We start from the raw sequence: 23,776 nt of genomic DNA, 5'->3' as shown, positions 1-23,776 counted from the left end.
AGCGCTCCCCTAGATCCCCGAGTATTAGCGTATTGACTGACTGCTGGCCGCGCACAAGGGAAGGGCGAGGCGCGGGGCTCATCAGCGTACATGGACGGAGTGGCGGAAAGTCGACTGTACAACTGCAGTCTAACGGGGAATGAGAATGACTCACTAGCAAAACGGGCTAATCGCTATTTCCTTTCTATACTCATACTGGCTGGCCACTGAAACTGAAACTCCTTTAATCGGCTTCTGAACACAACGTCCATCGTATCGTATCTCATCAGCACTCGTCATCGCCCATTACTATCAGTTGCTCATCCATATACTGGTATATCGCCAAGGCTGTGTCGGAATCAATCATAGCCATTGGTTTATTCGTTATTCGGTCATCGGATACCCACCTATTCGCCGGACCGAAAACCCATTCTACTCTCAGCTCACCATCGAGAACAAGTATCAGTCACCCTCAGTCCCATTGATTCTTTACTTTTAGCCATTTTGCTTGGCTGCCATATCTCAAGTCTTCATCACTCCGTTCGATCCCCCGCGACTATGTCCACATCATCCACTACACTCACCTCGGGGTGGTACACAAATGCATAGTGAGTCCTCACAACATCGTCATTCATATTCCCACAGATGCTCATATATCCAGCCCACATAGTTCTGGACCCTTTCGATCTGGTAGACTACGTGCCCCCTCGCTCTTACCTGGCTCAAGAAGGCCCGTGGTCACTACCATCCCAGTGCAACAGACCCTGGTAGTCGATCTCAATCATAATCACACTCACAATCACAACGGTAACAACGGCGCTGGAGAGGATAATAAAAATGTGAGAAGGAGAGAGACGATTTTCGGACCGGACGTAGGTGAGGACGACGAACCCGGTTGGACGGAGAACAAGAACCAGGAGATTGGGGTGGAGAAGGTGAAAGAGTGGGTGGAGAGAAGTAAGAATGAAGAGGTGAGAGATCGTTCCACTGGCGATAGCAATCGACGAGATAGTCTTAAAATGCTGATATGTCGTATAGGGTCTACACGCCACCACAACCCTCCAAGCATTGGTCAACTTAAAACGACCCACTTTGCTCTTGCATCAGATTGAGAATGCAATCGAAGAAGGCAGATCATCGCTCGATAAAGCGCCCGAAGAAGATATCACCGTAGCAGCTGTTACCTCATCACCCACACGGAATTCTATTTCAGGTGCAAATTCAAGTCAAGGTCATTTCAAGCGAGATTCAGTCCAAACGCAAATAATCAATGCTCCTCCTCTACACACCTTATCATTCAAGTATGATGCTACGACTCCTTTAGTCAGAGTACAATTGGAGATCTACCCTACACCTCGTACACCTGCTACTCATGTCGACGGTGAGGGTGTCGTAGAAGGTAAAGAAAGTATAGTGGAAGATCACGATAACGAACCTAAGATTATTTACTCGGGATTACATCAAGGTGGTTTTAATCAATCTTTCACTTTACCTCATACCTCCGCTTTGGACCTTAGTGATGCTATCATCCCAATCGAAGAACAACAACAACAACAAACCGATGCAGCCGCTGCTGCCACCGTGGCTCACAATCAAGCTCAAAATGTACCTGTCCCTGAACCTGTCACTACACCCCCAGGAGAAGATTCGACAAGTGGTAGTAGATGGCGAAGGGGTTTATTCAGGAGAAATAGGGAACAAGATCTGGAAGCGGCAACGGGTATCGAGATGACCAATCGACTCGATGCGAATGGTCAACCAATCGCTGCTAATGGAGAAACTCAAGGTGAGGGCGACAATGCAAATGAGAAGAAGAAAACGGTAGAAAAAGGAATGAGGTTGTTAATCCGGATTGACGGTGTTGGACCTGAAGGTGAGTACGATTTGCACAAGTCCACCTCAGACGTCAAACATATCATGTTAACAATTTCTTCTTTCAGGCGAGCCATTACCAAGGAAAAACGCTCAACTCACTCATATACTTATAAGTGGTACTTGGGTGACGGACAACAACGCTTCCACAACCAATACCACTCAACCACCTGAACAAGGTCAACTTCCAGGAAAGAGAGTCTGGGTGGTCAAAGTAGCAAGGAGAGAGGCGGTCGTACGTCCAAATTTCTACTCACTCAGTTGATGTTACATTGTGTTGACGATCTGGTCATTCATCAGATTGGATCGCACACTTTCCTTCTCAAGGAGATATATGGTCTATCATCCACTTCTACCTCATCTACTTCCAATACGCAATACCCACCCACTCAAGATGATCCATACGCATCAACACCTAACGAATGTATCGTCTGTCTGACCTCGCCAAGGGACGTCGTCTTACTCCCCTGTCGTCATTTGGTGGTCTGTCGGGACTGTGCAGTAGGTATGGTTGAATATGGTGCGGGCGGCAAAGTGGGTCGAAGGGAGGATGCAGAAAATAACACCGGAGCAGACGCTACACCTACTGGTAATGGCAATGGCGCAGGTGCGGGTGGTAGTGGTAGTGGCAATAACACAACTGCTCAAGTTGCTGGAGGGACCACGACGCAAGGTAGAGAGAGAAGAAAGAAGAAGGTCAAGGGTTGGTATTGTCCAGTCTGTAGACAACGTAAGTCCTTTTTTCCCTTCGTATCGAATAATTTAAAGTATGAATCTTTTAAGTTGACCATTGTGATTGATGAATATAGCATACACTTCTCTGTTGAGATTAGCACTTCCCGAATCGTCTGCGGTAGACTCCCCAGCAGAAAATGAATTAGCGAGAGTACCATCTCGAGCCGCCTCCGTACGAACTACCCGAACTGCTCGATCGGTCCTCGCTCCATCTATCGCACCTACTCTACCGGACGGTGCGGAGAGGATGTTAGATGCCTTACGACCTGACGACGTCAGAGCGAGAGATAATGACGATGAGGATGACGATGATGATGAGAACGTTAATAGACAGGTAGAAGAGACAGAAAGACCTCAATTCGTATTGGGCAATGAGGAGGATAAAGCTGAAACTGAACATAAGGAGGATATCAACGATTTCACAAGATCTACAGCAGATCCCAAAACCTTCGATCTTGGTCAACCTGTCTCGTCGACTACGGATGGGGATGGATCAAGGAGGAGTCAAGATGGTAAAGGATGGAAAGAGGTGTAGAGCAACAAGAATGAAAGCTTGAATATCGGATATTCGACTGGTTTGATTTCATCGGTCGGGAGAACAATATTCTCTCAAATTCATATACATGTACGATAAATAGGTATACAGTATATAGGGTCAAGGAGTCCTCGCAATCGCAAAAAGCAACGCAAAATTCAAAAACATGTTTTTCATTCAGGTCGTATCAGTATTTTTTATTCAGTTTGTGTCACTTTTTTCCTCGGGGTTGTAAGGTATATTGAATGTGTCCGTTTGTGCGTGTATGAAATATGATAGTTCGTATATTAGGGTACTCTATGCAGTTGAAGTCGTTCGGATTCGAAACGTCAGAGGCTGTGAATTCACTACCTGTTATTACAGATGAACCCATATTTTGTAAGTTACAAAAAGCGGGTCATACTAAATTCATTCAAGTTCATAATTTTCGATCTTCAAAATATTCAAAGCCAATATACCCCAAGCCAAATAAAACAATTTGATGTGACGTACTGTAAATAAATATATTCGTTAAATAGACTAAATGAGAACAAGAGAGCAAAGAGACACAAATCATACGAAACAAGACTAAATTAAACTAAAAAAGAAGAAGCAAAAACAAAACTCGAAGATCAATAAGGAGGATAATGTGAATAGAACTTCAAAAGTAAAACCAAGGGCTGATAAGTCGAGTGTACCAATAAAGAAAAGTTAAGGAATGAAAGAAGAAAAGAGATTTTAGTACAAAAAATTGATCAATCTTTTGATAACTGTTTGTATACTAATCTCATCCCATATATCTACTGTACCCAATCACCCGAGTACTCGGAACTATGTCTCCTATGTCCATTACCATGTCCACTTGCGGAATGTTGATTATGGGAAGAAGTTGATCCTGGAATATGATGATGGGCCGTATCATCATCATCATGATCAGTCTCGTCGTCATCATGATCACCTTGACCTGGTGATCTTGATCTTTCCCATTGTTTCAATTCTTTTGTAAACTATCAAAAATCATCCACCAATATCAGCTTCTATATCCTGCCTATATCCTAACTGGTTTTAGTATGAGACACTGAACAACTAACCTTATCAAAAGCCATACTAGCTTCTTCACTACCTTCATCCTCATCTTCCGTCTCTCCCATCCCCATTCCCATTCCTTGATCATCTCCAGATGAAACTCCAACTTCAAGTAAAGTTTGAATCCGTTGTTTAGCCTGATCCAAATCTTCTCTCAAAACTTCAATCTCCCTTTCGTATTCTTCCACTCTCATTCTCAACAATTCAACCTCCCTATTACGAGCGTTCAGAACATCTTGAGAAGCCTGGAAATCCTCTTGTAATTTGGAATGTTGATTTTGTAACAAGCTCAATTTCCTATTCAACTCGTTGGTCTCATTCAACAATGATGGAGTGGATGATCGACCTGAGGACGATAAATCCCTAGTACGAGTACCGGGTTGACCACGGATTGAATCAAGTTCATTCTGAAGGGTCGTATTGGTAGCTTTCTGCTTATTCAATTCGTCCTACAAACCGTCAAAAGACAGAACTATCAGCCTGCCATCCATCAATTCACCAATGACCAAAAACACATCATGAATATGAAGTTTACTCACCTTCATCCTCTTCAACATCTTTTCGGTACCCTTGACATACCTAACAGCAGTTTGATAATCATTCTCAACCGCTTTCACTTTCTCTTTATGTTCTTTCTCCATATCATTCATCTTCTTCTCCAATTCCCCAACACGTCTATCACTATCACCCGTAGGTGTAGGCGACCGCATCGACGAGGCAGTAGGTGATCTAGCATCTTTCAATCTTTCTATCAATCTTCCTAAACTCTCAACCTTATCTTCAGCTTCTTCACATCTCATTCTCAAATCCTCAATTTCCCTCTGTGCAGCTTCGTTGGCTCTACCTCGATCTCGCAATTGAGTTTCCAGCTGAGAAGTAGCAGAAGGAGGTTCTTTCTCCAAATCACTATCCGAAACTGCAATCCCATGATCAGCCAGCAAATTTCTCAGGACTGTCGAACGAGTTTCCAGATCGGTTAGGTGGATTTCTTTCTCTTTCAATTCTTTATCTTTCACAGATTGAATCTCTTTATGTTTCGAATTTTCAGATTGTAAATTTAGCAATTTCGTTTTCGATCCTCTCAATTCACCTCGAAGCAGTTGTAATTTAGATTCTAATTCACGGGTTTTAGATCGATGATGAGAAACTCCAGATTCAGCAGAATCAACCCTTTGTCCAGCTTCCTTCAACATTTTCCTCAATGATTCGGTCTCCTGTTCTAAAGCCTTGATCTGATCTTGGTATCCTCTAGAATATCGAGATTCGTCCGCCCTCATCTCTTTGTGAGAATCCAATATCTCACCCAATCTAGAGGTAGTTACCGCACGGAGCGAATCAGCTTCTTCACGAGATTGAGTCCAGGCATTTTCCACCTCTCGATATTTCTCTTCGGATATCTCAGCATCGCGAGTTTTGATTTCCAGTTCAGCTTTCACCTCTGCCAGCTCCTCCTCTAGGGATGATACTCTCGCATTGGCTTTTTCGTATAAACCTTCCATCTCGGTAGTCCTGAGTCCCGCAGCTTTCAAAGCGGATTGAGCTTGTTCGATCAACCCTATATTCTCGTCTCGTCCCTTGATAGCCTCTTCAAGATGAGTCTGAAGGTGGTCCTTCTCAGCTTCACGTTGTTGCACCGTCGAAGAGAGCGTTATAAGTTTTTCGGTATGTTCACGTAGAGTTTGTTCGTTCTCCAAAAGCTTCTCATGCAGCTGTTCGATCTCCTCAACAGCCTCTCGATGAGCTTCTTCAGCCTCCTCCGCTCTTTTCAGAGTCTCGGTTTCTCTCTCGGCCGCAGCAGTATGTAAAGATCTAACAGAATTGACAGTCTCGAAAACCGATTCCAACTCTTTCTGCGATGAGGCATGGGCCAGAGAGATGATGCCAATCTGTTTCTCCAGTTCCACTATACGTTCTTTCTCAATTCTTGCCAAGTCGATTGGTGAATTAGATTCCAGCGTAGCGATTTTAGCTCGGTAGAAAGCAGCTTCTTGCAATGCTCCTCTTCGCAATCGTTCAGCTTCCATCGCTTTTTCAGAAGCCAGTCGAATTTGAGCTAACATGTCGTTCTGTGTACAAAGCATCATCAGGTGTGCCACAGATCATACATTCACCATGAAGAAAGGTCAACTCACCTGAATCGTAGCCTTGTCCTGTTTCAGCTTGACCAGCGCATCTGTCAACTTATGTATCAACTCCTTTTCTTTCTCTTCACTCTCCTCATTCTTCTCAGGTAAACTGATATCTTCTTCTTCACCGGTGACGAAACCTTGTTGGACAGCTCTCGCCAAAATCACTTTCAAAGCCAATTCTCGTTTCTTGCCTAAATCAATCTCATGTTCTTTATTTTTGATCTCCCTTAACAAGTCCTGGGCACCAGATAAAGATGATGGTCGATTATTCGCAAAGCCATTTGCAGAAGTGGGTGATCTACCATAATAGAACGCATCAGGTGGTGGAGCAGGTCTCTCACCGTCCAACATCCTCAACCTGGGCGAAGGCGATCTGGTCCCTAAGACCGAAGGGTTGAACCCGGTTTTGACATTGGAAGGTGGCGAAGCAGGACCGTTATGTGTAGGCGAAGTGACTCGGCCGCCGGGGAAATTACCATTGGAAGGTGATACAGGTCCATTGGCAGGTGACATCGCTCGACGATATTCCTCATCACCTTCTCTTCTTGGTCTTTGGGGTGGCCCACCGCCATTGACGTTCGCTCGGGGTGTAGCTTGAGCTTGGTTCAAATCACCCGATTCAGATCGTGGCAAGGTCGCTCCGAGCGGTTGCATATTAGGTGGAAGTCTTTCACCATTACCAGGAGGTGAAGCTGCTCTGGAGAGACTATCTATCGAGCTAGAGTTGGGCAGACCACGTTTGACCGATTGAGGGGTGTCGTTGACTCGTTGCTGGACATTTTTAGGCGGAGTGTCCTGTTTTTGTAATTGCTCCTGGCTTGGTTGAGGCTGATTAGGAGTCGGAGACTGATGATTCTGGACTGATGAAGGATTTCTAGGCGGTTGAGTATCAGGTGGGTATTTGATTTTACCCGTATCGAGAATATGTATTACAGTAGGGTCATCTCGAACGTCAGTCAAAGCCTGATTGGCTTCTCCACCAACTACGAAGATCTTCCCTGCGGCAGCTACCATCGCATGACCTGATCGAGCGCTAGGTACTGGGCCCATGTTTTGGAACATGTACCATCGTTGGTCTGGGAGGAGTATGTCAGTCAATGGAATTGTACGTGCACATGAAGCTGAACCTACTGGATAACTTGAAAGCTGCTAGATCACCTAAATCCTTCCCTTTTACGTCTCGTCCACCAAAGACGTAGATCGTATCATCTACTATTGCGGCAGCATGTCCTTCTCGAGGTAATGGAATATATCCTATACAGGACAGTTCCGACCATGCACCAGTAGCGACGTCGAAAGACCAAGTATCGTTGTAATGGTAATTACCGTCGGTACCACCGAAGCTGGTCGTACATTAGCCAAGATACTGTGATTGAGATCCAATCAGAACTCACAGATATAGTTTACCGTTGTTTCCAGCAACTAATATATGACCTGTTCGTCTGGGCGGAGCAGGCGTAGTGTACTGTATCTGTTCCCATCGATGTGTGTTTCCGGATACTAATACAAAATTCATTCAATATCGTTATTAATGGGGATGGAAGTTGGTCATCACTTACACTGCTTGATATCATACATCCAAAGATCATTCATGAAAGCTCCATCTGCCTGCCCACCAAAGACGTAGAATTTCCCTTCGACGAGACATACTGCGTGGCCGTATCTCCCCACCGGACCTTTCTGAACAGGCACGCTCGTCCATTCTTGGGATCCTGTGCGGTATCGTCAAGAAGCTATCAGTATTATTCTTTGGGTTTGTTAAGGCATAAAAGATCACTCACTAAGATCCAAAATATATAAACCTTCATCTTGTGGGTCATCCACATTCACTTTCGTATCACCTCCCCAAACAATCATGATCCTATCTGCCATTGCGCTCGCATGCCCCACCCGGGGGATCGGCGCATCACCTTTGGTCTTCACTGGTAAGGTTTCACAACTCCTTATATCCATCGACCACAAATCATTTCTCACTCTTTCGTGAACTAATCCACCGAAAATCAACATGTGTCCCGAATGGGATGGGAAAGCAGGAACGCTCAGACCATATCGCGGGAAGGGTGATTGAGGTGCTGAGGGAGGTGAAGTTTGAGGCGTGTATAATCCTAGTTGTCGGGTCATCCATGGATACGATGTATTGTTTATTAATGCCGATGGCTGTTGTTGTTGTTGCGGTTGTTGTTGAGGGCCTGAACCAGAAGAGGAGACTACAGGTGAAGCATTGGGATTACTAGGTATACGTTGTTGAGGTGGTTGAGCCTGAGGATGAGGCGGCGGTTGAGGTTGATTGTACCTCTGCGGTGGACCTTGGGCAGTCTGGGGAGACGAATGATCGTTGTGAGGTGGTGGTGGACCGTTCATCATTGAACCTGGACCTGGACCGGGGGCCATCTGAGGGAAGACATTAGATATAAGTTCTGTAACTGTATGATTGTTTAGACAGTAAACTCACCGGACCAGATGTCATTCTCCTCCCATTAGCCATGGGAGGAGTACCCTGCCCTTGAGGTCCAGCATATACCGATGGCCGTTGAGGTTGGTTGGGCATCCCTGCAATCTGAGAGGGATTGCTATATCGCGAGAACGATTTACGTCGGGTTGAGGGTGTCGTCATTGTGATTTCAGTGATGAGATGTAAAGGTTGACAGAGAGGATCGAAGGTGAGATGAAATAGTCAGCAACAGCATATTTTCGCAGCATTATGTCTACATTCAAAGTATGGGTAAGAGAGCAAGGTGAGACATTGAATGGAGCTCCAGTATATGAAGACGCGAAGATGAGAGGATCAGAAGGATATCAAATCAGGAGGCTGAGACCAGGCCATGTTGAGTATTCCTATTCAATAGGTTTACAACAGTAGAAGGGCCCGCTGCGTATAATGCAACCATGTCTTCTGTCTCCTTTACATATTCATTTTTCATGATCTTATTACCATTCTTCAAGTCTACTTCCAAGCCGATATATTGATCATATTGACAAGAGACGAGAGACGAGAGGACTCACTTCAAAGGTGGACTTGGTCCTGGACCCATATCATTCGAATGCGCTACATCCTTCTCCTTGGACTGTTTTCTCTTGAACAGCGACATCCTCGGGTCTTCTTCTTGCTCTAGTCTAACAGGTTCAAAGTCGTCGAAAGTGGAAGGAGAGGCTGACTATACTGACATCCGTTCTGCGTTCGGCGAGTGAAGAGATTTAACCTGTCGAAAATGGAGTGTGGTGAGTGATTCCTGTTTTCGTCAAAGGGGTCGTTGATTACTAGTCGATGTAGAGCTGATTGATTCTCATTAGACCATAAAAGTCGTGATTGTGTTGCGATGAAGCAGACAGTAGCGTTAAAGGCGGAGTTATCGATTATTGGCTGGTGAGTGATATCCCGTTCGACCGTATGAGGGATGGATGCTGTTTAGATGGTAGATGGTGGATGGTGGATGGTGTTGATGATCGTTTCAAGGGGTAGTGTTGATGGTGTATATAGCGTTGAACCAAAGGACCGACCCGTGCGTATCTAACACAATAACACAATATCAAAAGGACCAGCCTATATCTATCTCTTTGGTTGTCGCGTACAATGATATCGGCGAAATGGGATATGAGCGAGATGTAATGTACTCGATATGAGTCGCTAGGTACACGTTATGCTATGCTATGCTATTCAATGTCATGTAATGTGCTATATGTTGAGGAACAATAAACGAGTACTCGTAGTACATGAATTCAGGGGTGGGGTGGGGGTGTGAGTAAGTGTAAGTGGCAGAGAAGAGAGAGAGAGAGTGAAAACCAAACGCGTCGTTAACACACCGGAGAAGATCAAGAAATCACATAAGAGGAAATCATGTTCTCATTCATCACCAAACATTTACGCGTCTGATCCGAGTGAGAAAACATGATATAACATTCAGTCATCTATCTGATCAAATGATGTCACCTGCGATGTGATAACTCTGATGCGAGGCACTCGTGTTCAAAGCAGATTTGCCAAGTTGGCAATGCAATGCTGGGTTACTTTCCACTTGACTGGCTTATTTGCGTTTATCTCTTTTTGCTTGGGTTCGAGCAGTATATGTGGATGTAGAAGATCCTTGAATTTACATGGCATCGTAATCGTACATTCTATGTTATATAAATAGCATTGGCGGAATTCAGTGGCTAGATCGGATGGGGAAGACAGATTGGTATACAATGTACATATAAAATCACACCAACTATGATTACATTACAGAAGTACAAAGCTTTGATTTGTACAATTACCAGGTAAACAGATCCAGACAGATGAAGGGGATTGCACATGAAACAAGGCAGATCTGGTCCAATCCAATAGGCTCATCTATCATGAGGGAGGCTCCGTTCCACACAAACCCGTTAAAACCAGAATATAATTCGGTGGTAGATTATATCCACTCAGATCCATCATCTTCGATGACTACCCCAACATCAACACCGACATATCAGCTTCCCATCCTGACCTCAGTGATCAGCAGCGGATGAAAATCGACTTACCAGGTCGACTCGTCCCACTCCCACTACCAACGACCAGCCTCGCCCCACCCAACTCTTCATCCTCCTCTTCCTCCTCACTCTCCTCATCCTCGTCATCAAACTCATCACCCTGAGCCAAACTCTGTCCTAGGAGATTCGCAAATTCATCCATCTCTTCTTCCTCAGCAGGTGGGTTGTTCGATTCAGAAGCAAGTATCTCTTCATCCGAATCTTCGATATACTCAGATGACTTATATTTGGTCGGTGTGGGAGGTTCGACCATTACACCTGAACCTTTCTTACCTCTTCCTTTCCCATTTGCACCAGTCCCCGCTTTAGCTTTTTTAGTCGTGCTCTTCTTGACCTTTGCAGAAGTAGAATTAGAAGCTGAAGAAGATAACATAGGTATAGGAGCGGATTCTAAAGGTTTTTTCCTCGGTAGACCCTTTCCACTCTTAGTTTGCCTCGTCACCACTGGTGGTGCAACTTGGGTCTGAGCAGCAGACGGTCTGGCTTTCTTTTTAGGTCGAAGAGTTTCTGCTTCCTCTTGAGTTTGAGTAGTATCGACCGATTCCGTACCGTCGTCTTCGTCATTCTGGGGTTGGGTACTTGACTTGGCCAGAGGGATAGATTTCGACGACGTGGAGGAAGTGACGGAGGGTGCTTTGTTTCTGGACGTTGATCTATTGAGGGTCAAGTGAAGAGTGGATGGTAAGGCGTGAAGGGTGAATGACTGATGGCCATAGCGAAATTGGTCAATATCGATTATTGAATCATATAAGGACAAAGAGATAATTCAGATAGTGGGATACACTATGGGAGATAACGGAATGATTATTCACCTTCGCTTCGTCATCCCATACCAGCACACATTCCCTAGCTTTACTGTGTTCCTCCCTCACATCAAACACTTGTTGGATCCCGGTCTACATTTCGATTCATATATCAGCTGCTACATTCATGCTTGTCGAACAGCTGAACAGAGTATACACTCACATAGGTATCAAATACCACTTGACCATTGCCGCCTATCCCCGAAGGGACGTGATACTGTCCCGGGGTGTTCTGAGTGATGGAAGCAGGCTTGAAAGCGTCTAAGAGTATGTCGAATGACATGTTCAGTGATTTCTTCGTGATTCATTGAATAAGTGATATGCTAGACCTACACTTGAAAGCTATCAATTCATTCTCATCCCTTCGCCTCTTCTTTGATTGTACCCCCATTTGAGCGTTGATAGAGGGTGAGAATTGTACGGGGTAAGTGCCAGAAGGCACCGATGATCCTGCCATTTCCAGTTGGAGTGTTATTGCGAGTACGCTATGTCAAGGACACGAATATGCCATCTATGATAGGTTGACTATCTTGCTCACGAATGTGGAAGGGTGACTGAGACTGAATGTATTGCTCAACATGTATGTGAACCCACAAAGGGTGTACTCTTCACAACAATTCAAGCCGGTATCCGATGCCGATCAACAACCCACAACAACGTGGCAAACACATGGTTTTGCTGATTGGTGCTCGCGTACTCAGATTTGTCCACCTAATCCATCCAAAACCTCATCCATCCTCAACTGTCAACTTTTTGCAATTCAACTTCACATCTCATGCCCCATCTTCGACCACAACATCTTTACTGATACATCACAATTACCAATCGTCTGCTCCACTCCTGTAGCCCATCTTACCCCACAATATACTCTTCCTTCCTGCCGACACTCCATCACTCCTGCCCCCACCCACCCATCATGCCACCTCGTCCCTCCGCCTCGGCACCAGGAATGGCCACCAAGCGAATCAAGAAGGAAATAGCGGACCTGTCAAAAGAGAACCTGGGGGCGATAAGCTTACAGCCGAACGAATCAAACATATTCAATTGGAAGGCTATCTTACCTGGACCGACGAATAGTCCGTATGAAGGCGGGGTTTTCGAGGTGGATATTAAAGTACCAGAGGATTATCCGTGAGTATCCAAACTCGACTGGTCACAGATCTTATTCTGCCATATCATGTCATGGTCGTGATCATCTCGGAATTAGGGCCTGTGTACTCGGTCGGTGCTCGTCAATACATTCAAGAATGTTGCTGATTTCATGTATTTGTATTTCAGATTCTCGCCACCTCATTTACATTTCGTCACCAAAGTATATCACTGTAATATAGCAAGTACAGGAGCCATATGTGAGTGATAACAAGAGCTATACCATGCATCGCCTTTCGCGTATCACCAGCTGATCATCATACCTCTATCATACTGTCATAGGTCTCGATGTGAGTTATGAACTCAATTTCGGTATACCAATTTTCGTCGTCTGCATTTCCTTTACTTACCTCATGCTTTCTTTGTTAGCTCCTCAAACACGCCTGGTCTCCTGCCTTGTCACTATACAAAGTGATCCTATCACTCTCTTCTTTACTGACCGACCCTAACCCTGCCGACCCACTTGTACCGGCCATCGCACAGGAATACAAGAGGGATAGGAAGAAACACGATGCGACGGCGAGAGAATGGGTAAAGAAGTGAGTATACTCTTACTCTTACTCTTACTCTTACTCTTACTCTTACTCTTACTCTTACTCTTACTCTTACTATTACTCTTACTCTTACTCTTAACTAGAATAACCCTTTGAAGTGATCGTGTTTTCACCTTTTGACCAAAGAGTATTGACCAACATTGACTGATTTCACTTCAAATTTTAGATACGCGACACCCAAACAAGCTCCTCCACCACCCATCCCAACTACAAAAGCATCCACTTCCCGCCCCAAACTCCTTAACCGACCTTCCTCCACCACCTCGGCCTCAGCGTCAACACCCACGCCGCAGATAGCAGGAACGAGACGACCTGCCTCTACGCGAGATACGATTGATCTAGCTTCCGATTCAGATGAAGGAGAAGGTCAAGGAGATGTATCGATACAGGTTTTAGGAAATAGTTCGAGAAGTACCGTCGTGAATGGGACTAATGGCAATGGTGGTGAGAGAAGAGGTACGAAGAGGACTAGGTTGAATAATGTACCTGCGGGAGGAGGAGGGGGGAGTGTAGGTGATGCTATTATTATTGATGAGTAAGGAATAAAAGTAAGAGGGGAAGACCTAAAGCAGTTGGTGAGATGGAGATGCGAATCCAGAGGCGTTCTAGTCACATGAGCTGTGGATACAATCATGTTCATTAGTCATTCAATCACTTCATCAATACGTGTTGTATCATTACCTCAAATCCGTTCTATCATTGTAACATATCATGTCACGACAATACAGTACATGCTCGTTTCTCTTCATTCTTATTTCTTTTCTTTCTAGAAATAAAATGTCTGTCATTTGGTATTTCTTTCACATTCTACACTATTCACCCTTATGATGAATGACGAATTAACGACAGATGAAAAGATGTAATCTGGTATTTGTACGAAAATACGAAAATACGAAAGTAAGAATTACTTGTTCGTTTACTTTTGCAGTAAATCAATTTGTTTTTGTTTTATACACTTAACAATGAATCAGTGTTACCTTTTGCTGGCAAAAAGTTGTCTTACATTATTTAGTTATTCCATCAACTTTCAAATATGTCACGTTTGGATTCGCATGCGCATTCGCATGTTAAAAGCAATCGCTCGAATCATCTTCATTTCATACAGTATATCTATAGGTATTAGAGATAAATAGTAAACATCCAATATACAACAATCCTCACCCAGCATTTTCCTCCTGGTAGCAAATAATACCGATTATATACGAGGTGGTAACCTCCTAGGTGGCGGAGGAGGTACGTATCCCGTACTAGTATTCGTATTGGTAATGACCACAGATTGTGGTGGTTGAAGTGGACGAGTATGTGTTGGCGGTGGTGGCGGTGGCAACGAGCTATTATTGCTTGTAGTCGGCACGAACTTGCTTGTTGGATGTCCATTCCCATTCGATACGTTGGATGCCCATTGACGTCTTTCTTTCTCCATCCTCAGTTGTCGGGGTAAGAAGTAGAAGCCGCCTAAGTAGGCCAGAGCAGTGATCTATAGACGATCAACAAATTTGACTGTCAGTCAACAGATCGCGATATACGACATGATATGGCGAGGGCAAAATAAGTCCCATTAGACACTCACACCGACTACCAAGCCCCATCCGACTTTCCATCCTACATTGGGTTTCCCACTTCCTGACCATCTTTCCCATTCTTCGTCTAGGCCTGGAATTACACATCATAATTATCAGCCAACATCATCGATCATCAGCCAGCATTTTTTCTTCTGCCTTTTATACCTCGAGGGAGGAAAGGTATTTCTACTCACCCCACCAAACCGTACCAAATCCTATACCCACTACGACCAAGCCCAATATCATATGCAATAAATTAACCGGACCTCTACCGCTTTTGGTTTGCAAGCGATGTTTGGGTTGCCACCAATGTGTTAATATACCCAGTAGAGTCTGGATGATCGATAAGATGAAGAGGGTCAAGCCAAGTTTCTGGAGCAACGAAAACAATTAGCATGAGGTCATTTGAGAAACATTAAGACCACGGTGACGATAAGATAAGTCAACTCACCCTATGAGTCGAATTGAACCCTCCAGTGAAATTTGCCCTGGCGATACCAAAAGCAGCTACGATCAATCCGAAAGCTATCAGACCATTCAAAGCTCCATGCACAGGGAACCACCATCCGTGCATGGTCAAACCTCTCGATATTCTCGGTACCAATATACCTATCGGCAATATCGCCATCGTGGCTATCCCTCCACAAGCTACATGAGCTATCAAGACTTGCTTAGAACTACCACCTGTACTTCCTCCTGCAGATACCGACGTGGTTCCATTACCACTCGTCGTCGTTGTATTAGGCAGAGAATTGGCCAACAATGATATTTGCGTATTCCCACTTGCTAGATGTTGAGCCAGACTAGACGTAGAAGATGACGAACTGCCTGGATTCTTGTTCCCATAAGCCCATATGAGATTGGTAGAGTTGGTGGCACTGGAGTTGGAAGGGACAGTGAAGGTTATAGATGTAGTGGAGGAGTTGGAGAATGATGAGGAGCTCAGAAGGGTAGCTTTCCGAGGTGGGTTCGAATCGACTAGAAATTGCAAGCATAAGAAGATGGAGGGATCAGCAAGAAGCTCAAAACGAAATGCGAGTGAAATAGATTGATGCATCATGTTCCTGGGAGGAGTACGTTTGCCCTCGGAAGAAAATGAAATTAGGAGTGCACAGCGATATAATACCAGATCTCTGGGTCTAGGTTAGCGACAGAGTGACTTACCAATAGGAGTAACGTGATTGCTCGTTTTCCGCTGCGAGAGAGTGATCGAGCCATCAGAGTTGGGCCAGGCTATGACCATAGGTGTATTGACTGGTCTCCACAGGTCAGCTGTTACCCTCTTCTGGTCTTGAAGGGAAGCAGCTCACTCATAGTATTGCCAAATCCACTGGTCGCACGATATTAACGTGTCAGTCGAGGGTTGATCAAGAGTAGCGTTGAAGGAAGACTTACATCGCAATCCAGCCAAATTGGCTCACAGGGATATTCGTCCCAATAGGCGGTTGAAGTGTATCTACAGGATTTCACGGTGTCAGTGACTACAATCAGGATAGCATGGACTCATTGAGACTCACAAGTATCAAGATTTTTGTCGCTGTCATGCTGTCCAGTTACACACATGTACTAGACGGCGAATGAGGTGATCAGCAACTGAGGGCAGACAAGGCACATAATAGCAAGGTACTAACCCTATTACAATACTGTTGACCTGTTATAGCAGCCTGGGCATGTAAAGCCAGCACGAGGAATGTTGTGAGAGATATCAGGAGGGTGTTCATGCTTGTACGAGGACTATAGAGACGATATGAGTTTCTGCTGAGATATTGCTGAGATGTTGTTGAGATGTTGAGGAGATGTTGAGGAGGCGGTGATGTGTAGTACCGAGTGAGACAACAATCAAGATCTTGGTGGTGCTCTATATACCCATAGGTGAGATGTTGACGCTGCACCAATGACGCGAGAAGCTCAAAGGATCTTGTTCGCTACCGTTTGGTTCTAGTTGTCACTCCGACAGTACCGGTATGTGAGACGAGTATGATCAAGGAGTGTATGCCAAGAGCGATAAGAGTAGTGGAGAAACACATACACTACACCTAGTAATGTTTTTATCTTCACCCTATGGCCGTGATTTGTTTACACCATTGAACCAATTACGTAATTTGTCACGTGGGCGGTGGTTTCCGCTTCTCCGCTTCTCGGCCCACAGCGTCGAGCAAAAGAAAAAGATGGAAATCAAGATGGACGTCCAGGTTAAGGTGATGACTTATGAAGGTGGTACAGTGACAGATAATCGAATCAGCAGAAAGATACTATACTTCATAGGTATATACACAGAGCTACACACTCTCCTCCATTCTCAATCAACCTCCATCCCCATTTAGCCACCGATATGTCATTCCCCGCCTCTCTCAAACCGGCCGCTAGATCAGCCTATAGATCCATGCTGAGAGCATCCCGAATAACGTTCAATGGTGGGTCCATCATATCGCACATACCTATGAGATATCATGACTAATATGTTGGCTCTCCCCTTTACTAGGCGATCCAACAAGACATGTCCAAATGTTATCTGTCCTACGTCAAACATTCTCTTCCCCATCGCTCACACCGCCTCAACCAGGTTCAGCCGAACTGCGTTCATCCCCCGATGCCACTTTCCAGCCGATAGTCGAAGAACAGGTGGAAGAAGGTGAGATAAAGAAAAGGATAGAAGAGTGGAAGGAGACTGCTCAATTCTTGAGGAAGAATGTGGTGCAAGGTGTACAGGATGAGGATGGAACGTGGAGTGAGTGATGGTTCTCGAGACGAATTACCTCGCCTGTCTCTATCTCTGTTTGGGTGTTTGGGAGTGTTTGTGCTGATTGTTTCATTTACCGTTCATGTAGAACTGAGGGTGACAGACGAAACAGAATTAGGAGACAATGCGACGATCAAAGAACCTCCCAAATTACCTTCGACGCCCTTCCCCAACAGGAATAAACGTAGATGTACGGATTAATTATCTGTTCAACGAGGACAACGCAGGATTATTACAGAATGATCATCAGGGAGGACGACTACATCATCTGAACATTCACATATATAGCATTAGAAATGACATATCATTCACATCTCACCACGATCTCGTATCGGTTAGGTAGCCCAGACTATCATCCTCGTCGTGCAATTTGGACCAAATGAGCAATCACCATCCTCAACCCATTCCCTTCCACTGAAATATCTCTGTTCAGGTCATCCATTCCGGATCGTAGCAAACCTAATCACAGCAGATCTCCCAACATGCGCAAGTACACAACTATGAGATTCGACAACCATGGGACTTAGCATTCGTCACGGTGATGACAACTGATAAGAAGTCAGACTCACACCGCAAGTCAACCATGCGCAACATCCACCCCCTCTAAGTCTGCTGACTTCTTCACCTTGTGCCTGCGATTGTTGTTGCTGTCGATTCTCGTTGGAAGGTTGTGCGACTGGCAGGTTCGGTCATCTATCAGCAGGAACCAATTGTGTGGGGATATATGCCAAATAGAGGATACTCACCCTTACTCATCCCGACGTTGGCTGAAGGTTGTTCCTTGTTTGGTTCCATACTGATTGTCTTGTTGACTCCTGTCTTGAAGCTATAGAGAGATTGACGGATATGGGCGAGACACAAGATCAAAGTTGACATGGGAATATATGACTCGCATATATCTTTGCCACCCGACTAGGGTTAGAGTGGGGCGCAGTTGAGGCGAAGCCAAGGATGCAAAAAGCTGTACACACATCCTATACACATCCTTTCCTTTGTACCTCTTTAATTGACTCGACTGATCGTACCTTTGTACATACCAACAGGATGATAATGAGAAATTGAAATTCTTGGTTATTGCTACTGATGGATGTAAGCACTCAATAATCCTTCAAACCTACAAGTCTTCTCAGTAGAAGACGAACAGCTGATTTATCATTCTCATTCATGGTGGAACAGTATGGGACAGACTCTCTTCCGAGGAGGTGATTCTCCTCTTATCAGCACATTCAACTCATCCCAAACACCCTCCCATTCCTAAGAAAGACTTACCTTCTCACTTTCCCTAATTGGAACCTGGAAATATCCGTCGATACCCAGCTGAAGATTTACCCGGCACCGCACCCGAGGACTCAAGGGGTCAATGGTTATTTGAGGATGATAATGCTGCCACAGACCTGATCAGGAACGGCCTAGATGGAGATGGAGATAAGAAAGTACATGAGATGAATCTGAGTTGGGAGGAGGCGCAGCTAGGAGCGTTAGGGATGATACGAGTGTTATGTGAGTCCTCTCTCCATAGAGTTTAAACACAAGAATCATGGACTCGGGCTGATTGATACCGCTTGGTTTGGCTCTTGGCTCTTTGATGGTGTCGTTCATTTCGATACTGATAAATTACTTTCAGGCGATCACTAGGGTTCTGGAGATCACAATATCTGTACCTCAATTTTGCAAACTCGAACTGCTCCTGTTTTTCAATCCATTTTTCGAAACTTTTGCTTAATTGCTCATTTATGTTACACCGATGCATCCATGATTTGGACAATTGCTTTTAAGCTATGGCCAACAAATCCCGCTTACCAACTTGGTCTTCTGTTTATCTACGTACCCGCAGATCGACTAGGTCCGCAGGGTAAAGGTAATTCAGTCATCAGCCTAATCAAATACGTATCCGAATGTTATAACATCGAATCACCCACATTCATGCCTGGCTGACATAACTGTATTGAGATCAATTGATCATTACATGACATGAGACCGTTGGCTAAGCTGGAAGGGCGTATCCGCTCACTCGACAATCTTTGACTCCACATGTACCTTGCTGATCCTTGCGATCGATATGACCGTCTTTCTCAGGAATTTTCGAATGATCTGCACCTACACCACTGTCTGGTTGATTTACATCACTGCCGAAAGATGAAAATGAGTTTGATGAATCTTAGCTTTACCTGTTTTGATCAGTTGCTCTTCGGACGGTCTTTTACTCATGTCGATGAATAGCTTCAGTATTCGCCACTCGCTTTTGAAGAAGACCATTCGTCTGTTGACCAACTGCCATCCGGTGAAAACACTTACACACATATATATGGAATGCAAGGAACACCTCTGTGTTGAGTTGCGTATGCAGGACCCCAAGTCAGAGTGTCGTCATCATTATCATCACCGAAGCTATGTACAGAGTCGTATGGTACTGTTTGTACACCCTACGTTGAACTGAAACTCAGAGCGGCAGTCCGGTGATGTGATTTATGCAGACGTAGCTCATCCTCTCAGCGATCAGATCATGCTGTATATATATTGGTGATTTGCCAGCAAGCCAAACTGGCAGTTACCGTGGAATTTTGGGCATTCTGAATGAATATACGGAACGTATCTAAATAGCAGGACCACTGCATGATTCAAACGGAGCTAGCTCCGGGGGATCAGCGTATTCGATACTGTCTTTAGGGTTTACCGTCCTTTGCTGTATCTTTCCTTTCTTTCATACAGTACTATATCGGACCAAAGAAAGGAAAATGGGAATGATGATGAAAGGAGTAAATCTGACGATACGGAAATGCACAGTAAGGTGACTTCGTTTGTTTAGATAGCAAGATTCCGGTCTTATTGCTATCGTATGATTCAGATACCTCGTTTTGTACAATACTGTGACAGTAGTTCAACACAGCAATAACAAGATCAACAACAACAATACAGCATCTATCCGATTTACTCATCGACAAGCCCTCACTCGTAAACTATTGCCCAATCATTCGAGCAGAACTCATCTTCACCTATATCTTGATCGACGATACTTTTCATCCCATTTGAAATTTCCAAGGAAGATGACGTTCCCCCAAAGACCCTTCTTACTGGGTGCGATAGCCCTTTCAGCCTCTCTAGGCTTGACATACATCCTGAAAAATGAAATTCACAAATTAAACGGGCCTCATCAATCCCTTCCTTCGTCTTCCCAGATCCAAAATCCATATCCAGTCTCTAGACTTTACCCTACGCCGTCACAACCGCCTACGTTACCGAGAGATATCGAGACCGGGTTGATGTTACCTCCCAGAATAGCTATGAAGGCAGAAGAAGATGGTAGTTTGATTGAAAATGTCGTTCTATATCTTGGATAGAGGAAAGATCATCAGATTGGCAACGGTCATTTACCTGTACTGTATCGAATTCCTGACACTCATGAAGACGTTCCGAGCCTCATTGATACGTCGCTGCACGCGATGAAATTCCAGCAGTATTTTTTCCAATTCAGAACGCGGAGCTGTGATGTCCATAATATGATACATACATTTTCCGACATTCCTTTATTCCGTTTGGTCAATCGTATGTGATCGAACCTCTATATTCTATTTGATGATTGAGCAGAGCAGTGATACCTATCTGAGAAGGATGATACTATAAAGCGATTTTACTATTCTTACGCAACCAGGGACCAGCTCGGTAGAGAACGAAGCTACGACATTATATGACTTGTCATCAGCATTCAGATATGCCAGGAAACACTTTATATTGAAGTAGTGCAGAATCAACTCACGGAATGGGTATCATGGCTACACTAAGGATCCCAATGATCGTATTACCCCAAGCCACACCGAGGTTCTTGAACAATGGATGAGCAGCTATAGGCATGCCGGCACCTTCACCACATCACGTCAATTACATTCCCGATCAGTCTCACCAAATAATACTTACCCATCATAGATCGGAAGAAATCGTTTGAAGCTAAAGCTGATGCGGCATATCGGGGGTAGGCTAAGTAGGGTTGAAAAGAATGAGTAGAATTCGAAGTTTGCGTAGTGGGAGGAACGCACCATATGGCAAATATGTCAAGAATGGGTTGAAACTATAACGAAAGTACGATTTAGCTTTTGACTGGACTGAAATGTAATAAGACTGCTGGCTCACATAAGGGTCGATCCCATACCGAAGGGTATACCTGACAGTACTGGTGCTATCCAATGACATCGTATAGCAGTCCATGCGAACCAGAGTACACAAGTCTGTAGGGTCCTCGTAAGCGTAAATGCTAACATGGCCGACGGGCAATCACTCACAGGAAAGCAGAAAGCCCCTATAAAAGCAGTAGGTAGACGAGTTTCTGGTGCTGGCCGCGGAGCCGCAGGATCGTAAGGTATATCGACCCATTTCCTGTGATCGTGATCCATTAATCAGCACTACTGTTCAGCTATTAAGGAGCGAAGGAGACTTACCAATTCCAGAAGCAGTATATGACCCAGCCAGTGAACGATCCAATGAACAAAGCCGCAAAAGGCAGTGTCGAGACACCAAGACTCCAGCCATATCCCTGTTCATACACCAGGGGAAAACTCTCGAAAAAGCTGTACAAAGTGGCGTATACTAGTCCAGTGTACAAATTGATGGCGATGATGATGGGCTCTGTAAATGTCAGAGCTATCGGGCGTAGCAGCGAGTCTACGACTATTTGCCGATATGGTAATGCTGCATGGGTGATTTCCGACTGAGACTGGTAATGCCAATTGCCATTCTTCTGACGTATACGCTGAGCTCTTCGAAGCAGGATCGTGTCCGGAGAAGTCTACAAAGTCATGAAGCAAGTGTTAGTGGGATGGCATGAATCGACGGGCAACCAATTCACGGTACTTGAAATGAACAACGACTAACCTCAGGTAAAGTGAAGAACAAAACGATCAGACTGAAGCCAGACATTATAGTCATCTCCCAGAATGCCCATCTCCACCCATGATGTTCGACTACAAAGCCGGAGATGATCGGTGCCATTGCTGGTGCGGCTTCAGCAGCCAGACCCCAGAATCCCATTGAATAGGCTAACTTGTGCGATGGGAACATGTCATCGAGGGATGCACCTACAGGTTTTCATCAGTAAATGCCAATTGGAAGATCACGGGGAGATGTTAATGAACATACCTGCCGTTGCCAGAGCTGGTGAACCCATAAATCCAGCTAAGAATCTCAAAATGCAGAACCCGGCAAAATTCGTTACAAGAGCAGTTAGGATGTTGAGTATGAAAAAGATGAATAGCGTTATGATATAGATCGACGTGCGTCCAATCGCAGGCACTTCACTTGGTCCCGACAAGAATAATGGGCCAACTAGAAGATGCGCACACTAGCTCAGCAATATTCGCTTGAGATGTATTGCTGATCTTACTTACCACCATAACCAGCGACAAACAGAGATATACCCAAAGAACCCACTGTAGTAGATACGTCGAAGTACTCGGACGCTTGTTCAAGAGCTGGTGAATAGATCGCCGAACCAATATACACCGTGGTGGTGAGAATCATTATCAGGAATACCACATAGCATTTCTTGTCCAGTGTCCTGTATCGACCGGTCAACCTCATTCGTTCAATATAAACTGTAGTTGCACCATGATTCCCTAATCTGGCGGGATCTTGAGGTATCCTACTCACCAGTTACGGGGATTCTCACTGTCCTTTGGACCATACCAAGTCACCAAATGCAGATCAACTCCTCTGACGCTAGGTAGACTATCGGTATTGATCATCTGTCTGTCACCATCTTTCACCTCTTCCTTCATTCACACACACGAAACTATATCAGCACAACATCCTTCCAATGAAGAAAGCGTGGAGTGATATGCTCACAGCCTGATCGAATTTCGGTATGACGAATCCATCTTCTTCCTCTGCATACCTCAAATAATGAGGTTTGTGTACAAGTCTTAACAAATGACCGAAATACTACGAGTACTCGCAAGGTTCAATTCATTACGTCAGTCATTTTCATCGCGCGATCGGTGGAATCGCTGATACTCACAGAATCTCTTATAACGTCTCTCATCGATATTCTATGATATGTACAAGAGTACTATATGCACAATGCGAATGACAGTAGTCATATATACATGAAGATAAACACAAGAAAGAGAAAGACATCAATTCGTCGCAGGTATATAT

General features: G+C 44.7%; 7 protein-coding genes across 7 annotated transcripts; 3 read left to right on the top strand and 4 right to left on the bottom strand.

Annotated features, from left to right (window-relative positions):
- Positions 1 to 537: 537 nt before the first annotated feature.
- Positions 538 to 3,121, top strand: L199_004059 (uncharacterized protein; the record flags this gene model as incomplete). The annotated part of the gene is made up of 6 exons (XM_064889787.1): positions 538 to 587; positions 650 to 950; positions 1,018 to 1,852; positions 1,920 to 2,086; positions 2,152 to 2,581; positions 2,661 to 3,121. The coding sequence occupies 6 exons, from the start codon at positions 538 to 540 to the stop codon at positions 3,119 to 3,121; spliced, it is 2,244 nt and encodes a 747-aa protein (XP_064745859.1).
- Positions 3,122 to 3,900: 779 nt separating this feature from the next.
- Positions 3,901 to 8,929, bottom strand: L199_004058 (uncharacterized protein; the record flags this gene model as incomplete). The annotated part of the gene is made up of 9 exons (XM_064889786.1): positions 3,901 to 4,107; positions 4,192 to 4,635; positions 4,726 to 6,252; positions 6,319 to 7,391; positions 7,447 to 7,658; positions 7,710 to 7,815; positions 7,875 to 8,027; positions 8,097 to 8,706; positions 8,768 to 8,929. 9 exons carry the CDS (start codon positions 8,927 to 8,929, stop codon positions 3,901 to 3,903), a joined length of 4,494 nt encoding a protein of 1,497 aa, XP_064745858.1.
- Positions 8,930 to 10,706: 1,777 nt separating this feature from the next.
- L199_004057 (uncharacterized protein) lies at positions 10,707 to 12,084 on the bottom strand (the record flags this gene model as incomplete). Its single annotated transcript, XM_064889785.1, has 5 exons — positions 10,707 to 10,738; positions 10,816 to 11,527; positions 11,637 to 11,720; positions 11,791 to 11,888; positions 11,961 to 12,084. 5 exons carry the CDS (start codon positions 12,082 to 12,084, stop codon positions 10,707 to 10,709), a joined length of 1,050 nt encoding a protein of 349 aa, XP_064745857.1.
- Positions 12,085 to 12,543: 459 nt separating this feature from the next.
- Positions 12,544 to 13,869, top strand: L199_004056 (uncharacterized protein; the record flags this gene model as incomplete). The annotated part of the gene is made up of 5 exons (XM_064889784.1): positions 12,544 to 12,758; positions 12,906 to 12,976; positions 13,059 to 13,066; positions 13,146 to 13,315; positions 13,497 to 13,869. The coding sequence occupies 5 exons, from the start codon at positions 12,544 to 12,546 to the stop codon at positions 13,867 to 13,869; spliced, it is 837 nt and encodes a 278-aa protein (XP_064745856.1).
- A 656-nt stretch (positions 13,870 to 14,525) lies between these two features.
- L199_004055 (uncharacterized protein) lies at positions 14,526 to 16,613 on the bottom strand (the record flags this gene model as incomplete). Its single annotated transcript, XM_064889783.1, has 9 exons — positions 14,526 to 14,807; positions 14,901 to 14,983; positions 15,087 to 15,264; positions 15,344 to 15,870; positions 16,057 to 16,146; positions 16,203 to 16,222; positions 16,288 to 16,348; positions 16,410 to 16,458; positions 16,524 to 16,613. The coding sequence occupies 9 exons, from the start codon at positions 16,611 to 16,613 to the stop codon at positions 14,526 to 14,528; spliced, it is 1,380 nt and encodes a 459-aa protein (XP_064745855.1).
- A 611-nt stretch (positions 16,614 to 17,224) lies between these two features.
- On the top strand, positions 17,225 to 17,833 carry L199_004054 (uncharacterized protein; the record flags this gene model as incomplete). Its single annotated transcript, XM_064889782.1, has 3 exons — positions 17,225 to 17,306; positions 17,375 to 17,620; positions 17,721 to 17,833. The coding sequence occupies 3 exons, from the start codon at positions 17,225 to 17,227 to the stop codon at positions 17,831 to 17,833; spliced, it is 441 nt and encodes a 146-aa protein (XP_064745854.1).
- Positions 17,834 to 21,247: 3,414 nt separating this feature from the next.
- On the bottom strand, positions 21,248 to 23,660 carry L199_004053 (uncharacterized protein; the record flags this gene model as incomplete). Its single annotated transcript, XM_064889781.1, has 13 exons — positions 21,248 to 21,305; positions 21,387 to 21,489; positions 21,545 to 21,604; positions 21,664 to 21,695; positions 21,758 to 21,852; positions 21,907 to 22,000; positions 22,063 to 22,409; positions 22,496 to 22,698; positions 22,760 to 22,945; positions 23,008 to 23,177; positions 23,270 to 23,391; positions 23,465 to 23,560; positions 23,637 to 23,660. 13 exons carry the CDS (start codon positions 23,658 to 23,660, stop codon positions 21,248 to 21,250), a joined length of 1,590 nt encoding a protein of 529 aa, XP_064745853.1.
- Between the last annotated feature and the right edge of the window lie 116 nt (positions 23,661 to 23,776).

Source organism: Kwoniella botswanensis, chromosome 1 (genome assembly GCF_036426115.1).
Source record: "Kwoniella botswanensis chromosome 1, complete sequence".
In the NCBI taxonomy this organism is placed as follows: Eukaryota; Fungi; Basidiomycota; class Tremellomycetes; order Tremellales; family Cryptococcaceae; genus Kwoniella; species Kwoniella botswanensis.
This window is presented reverse-complemented; position numbering and strand designations above follow the sequence as displayed.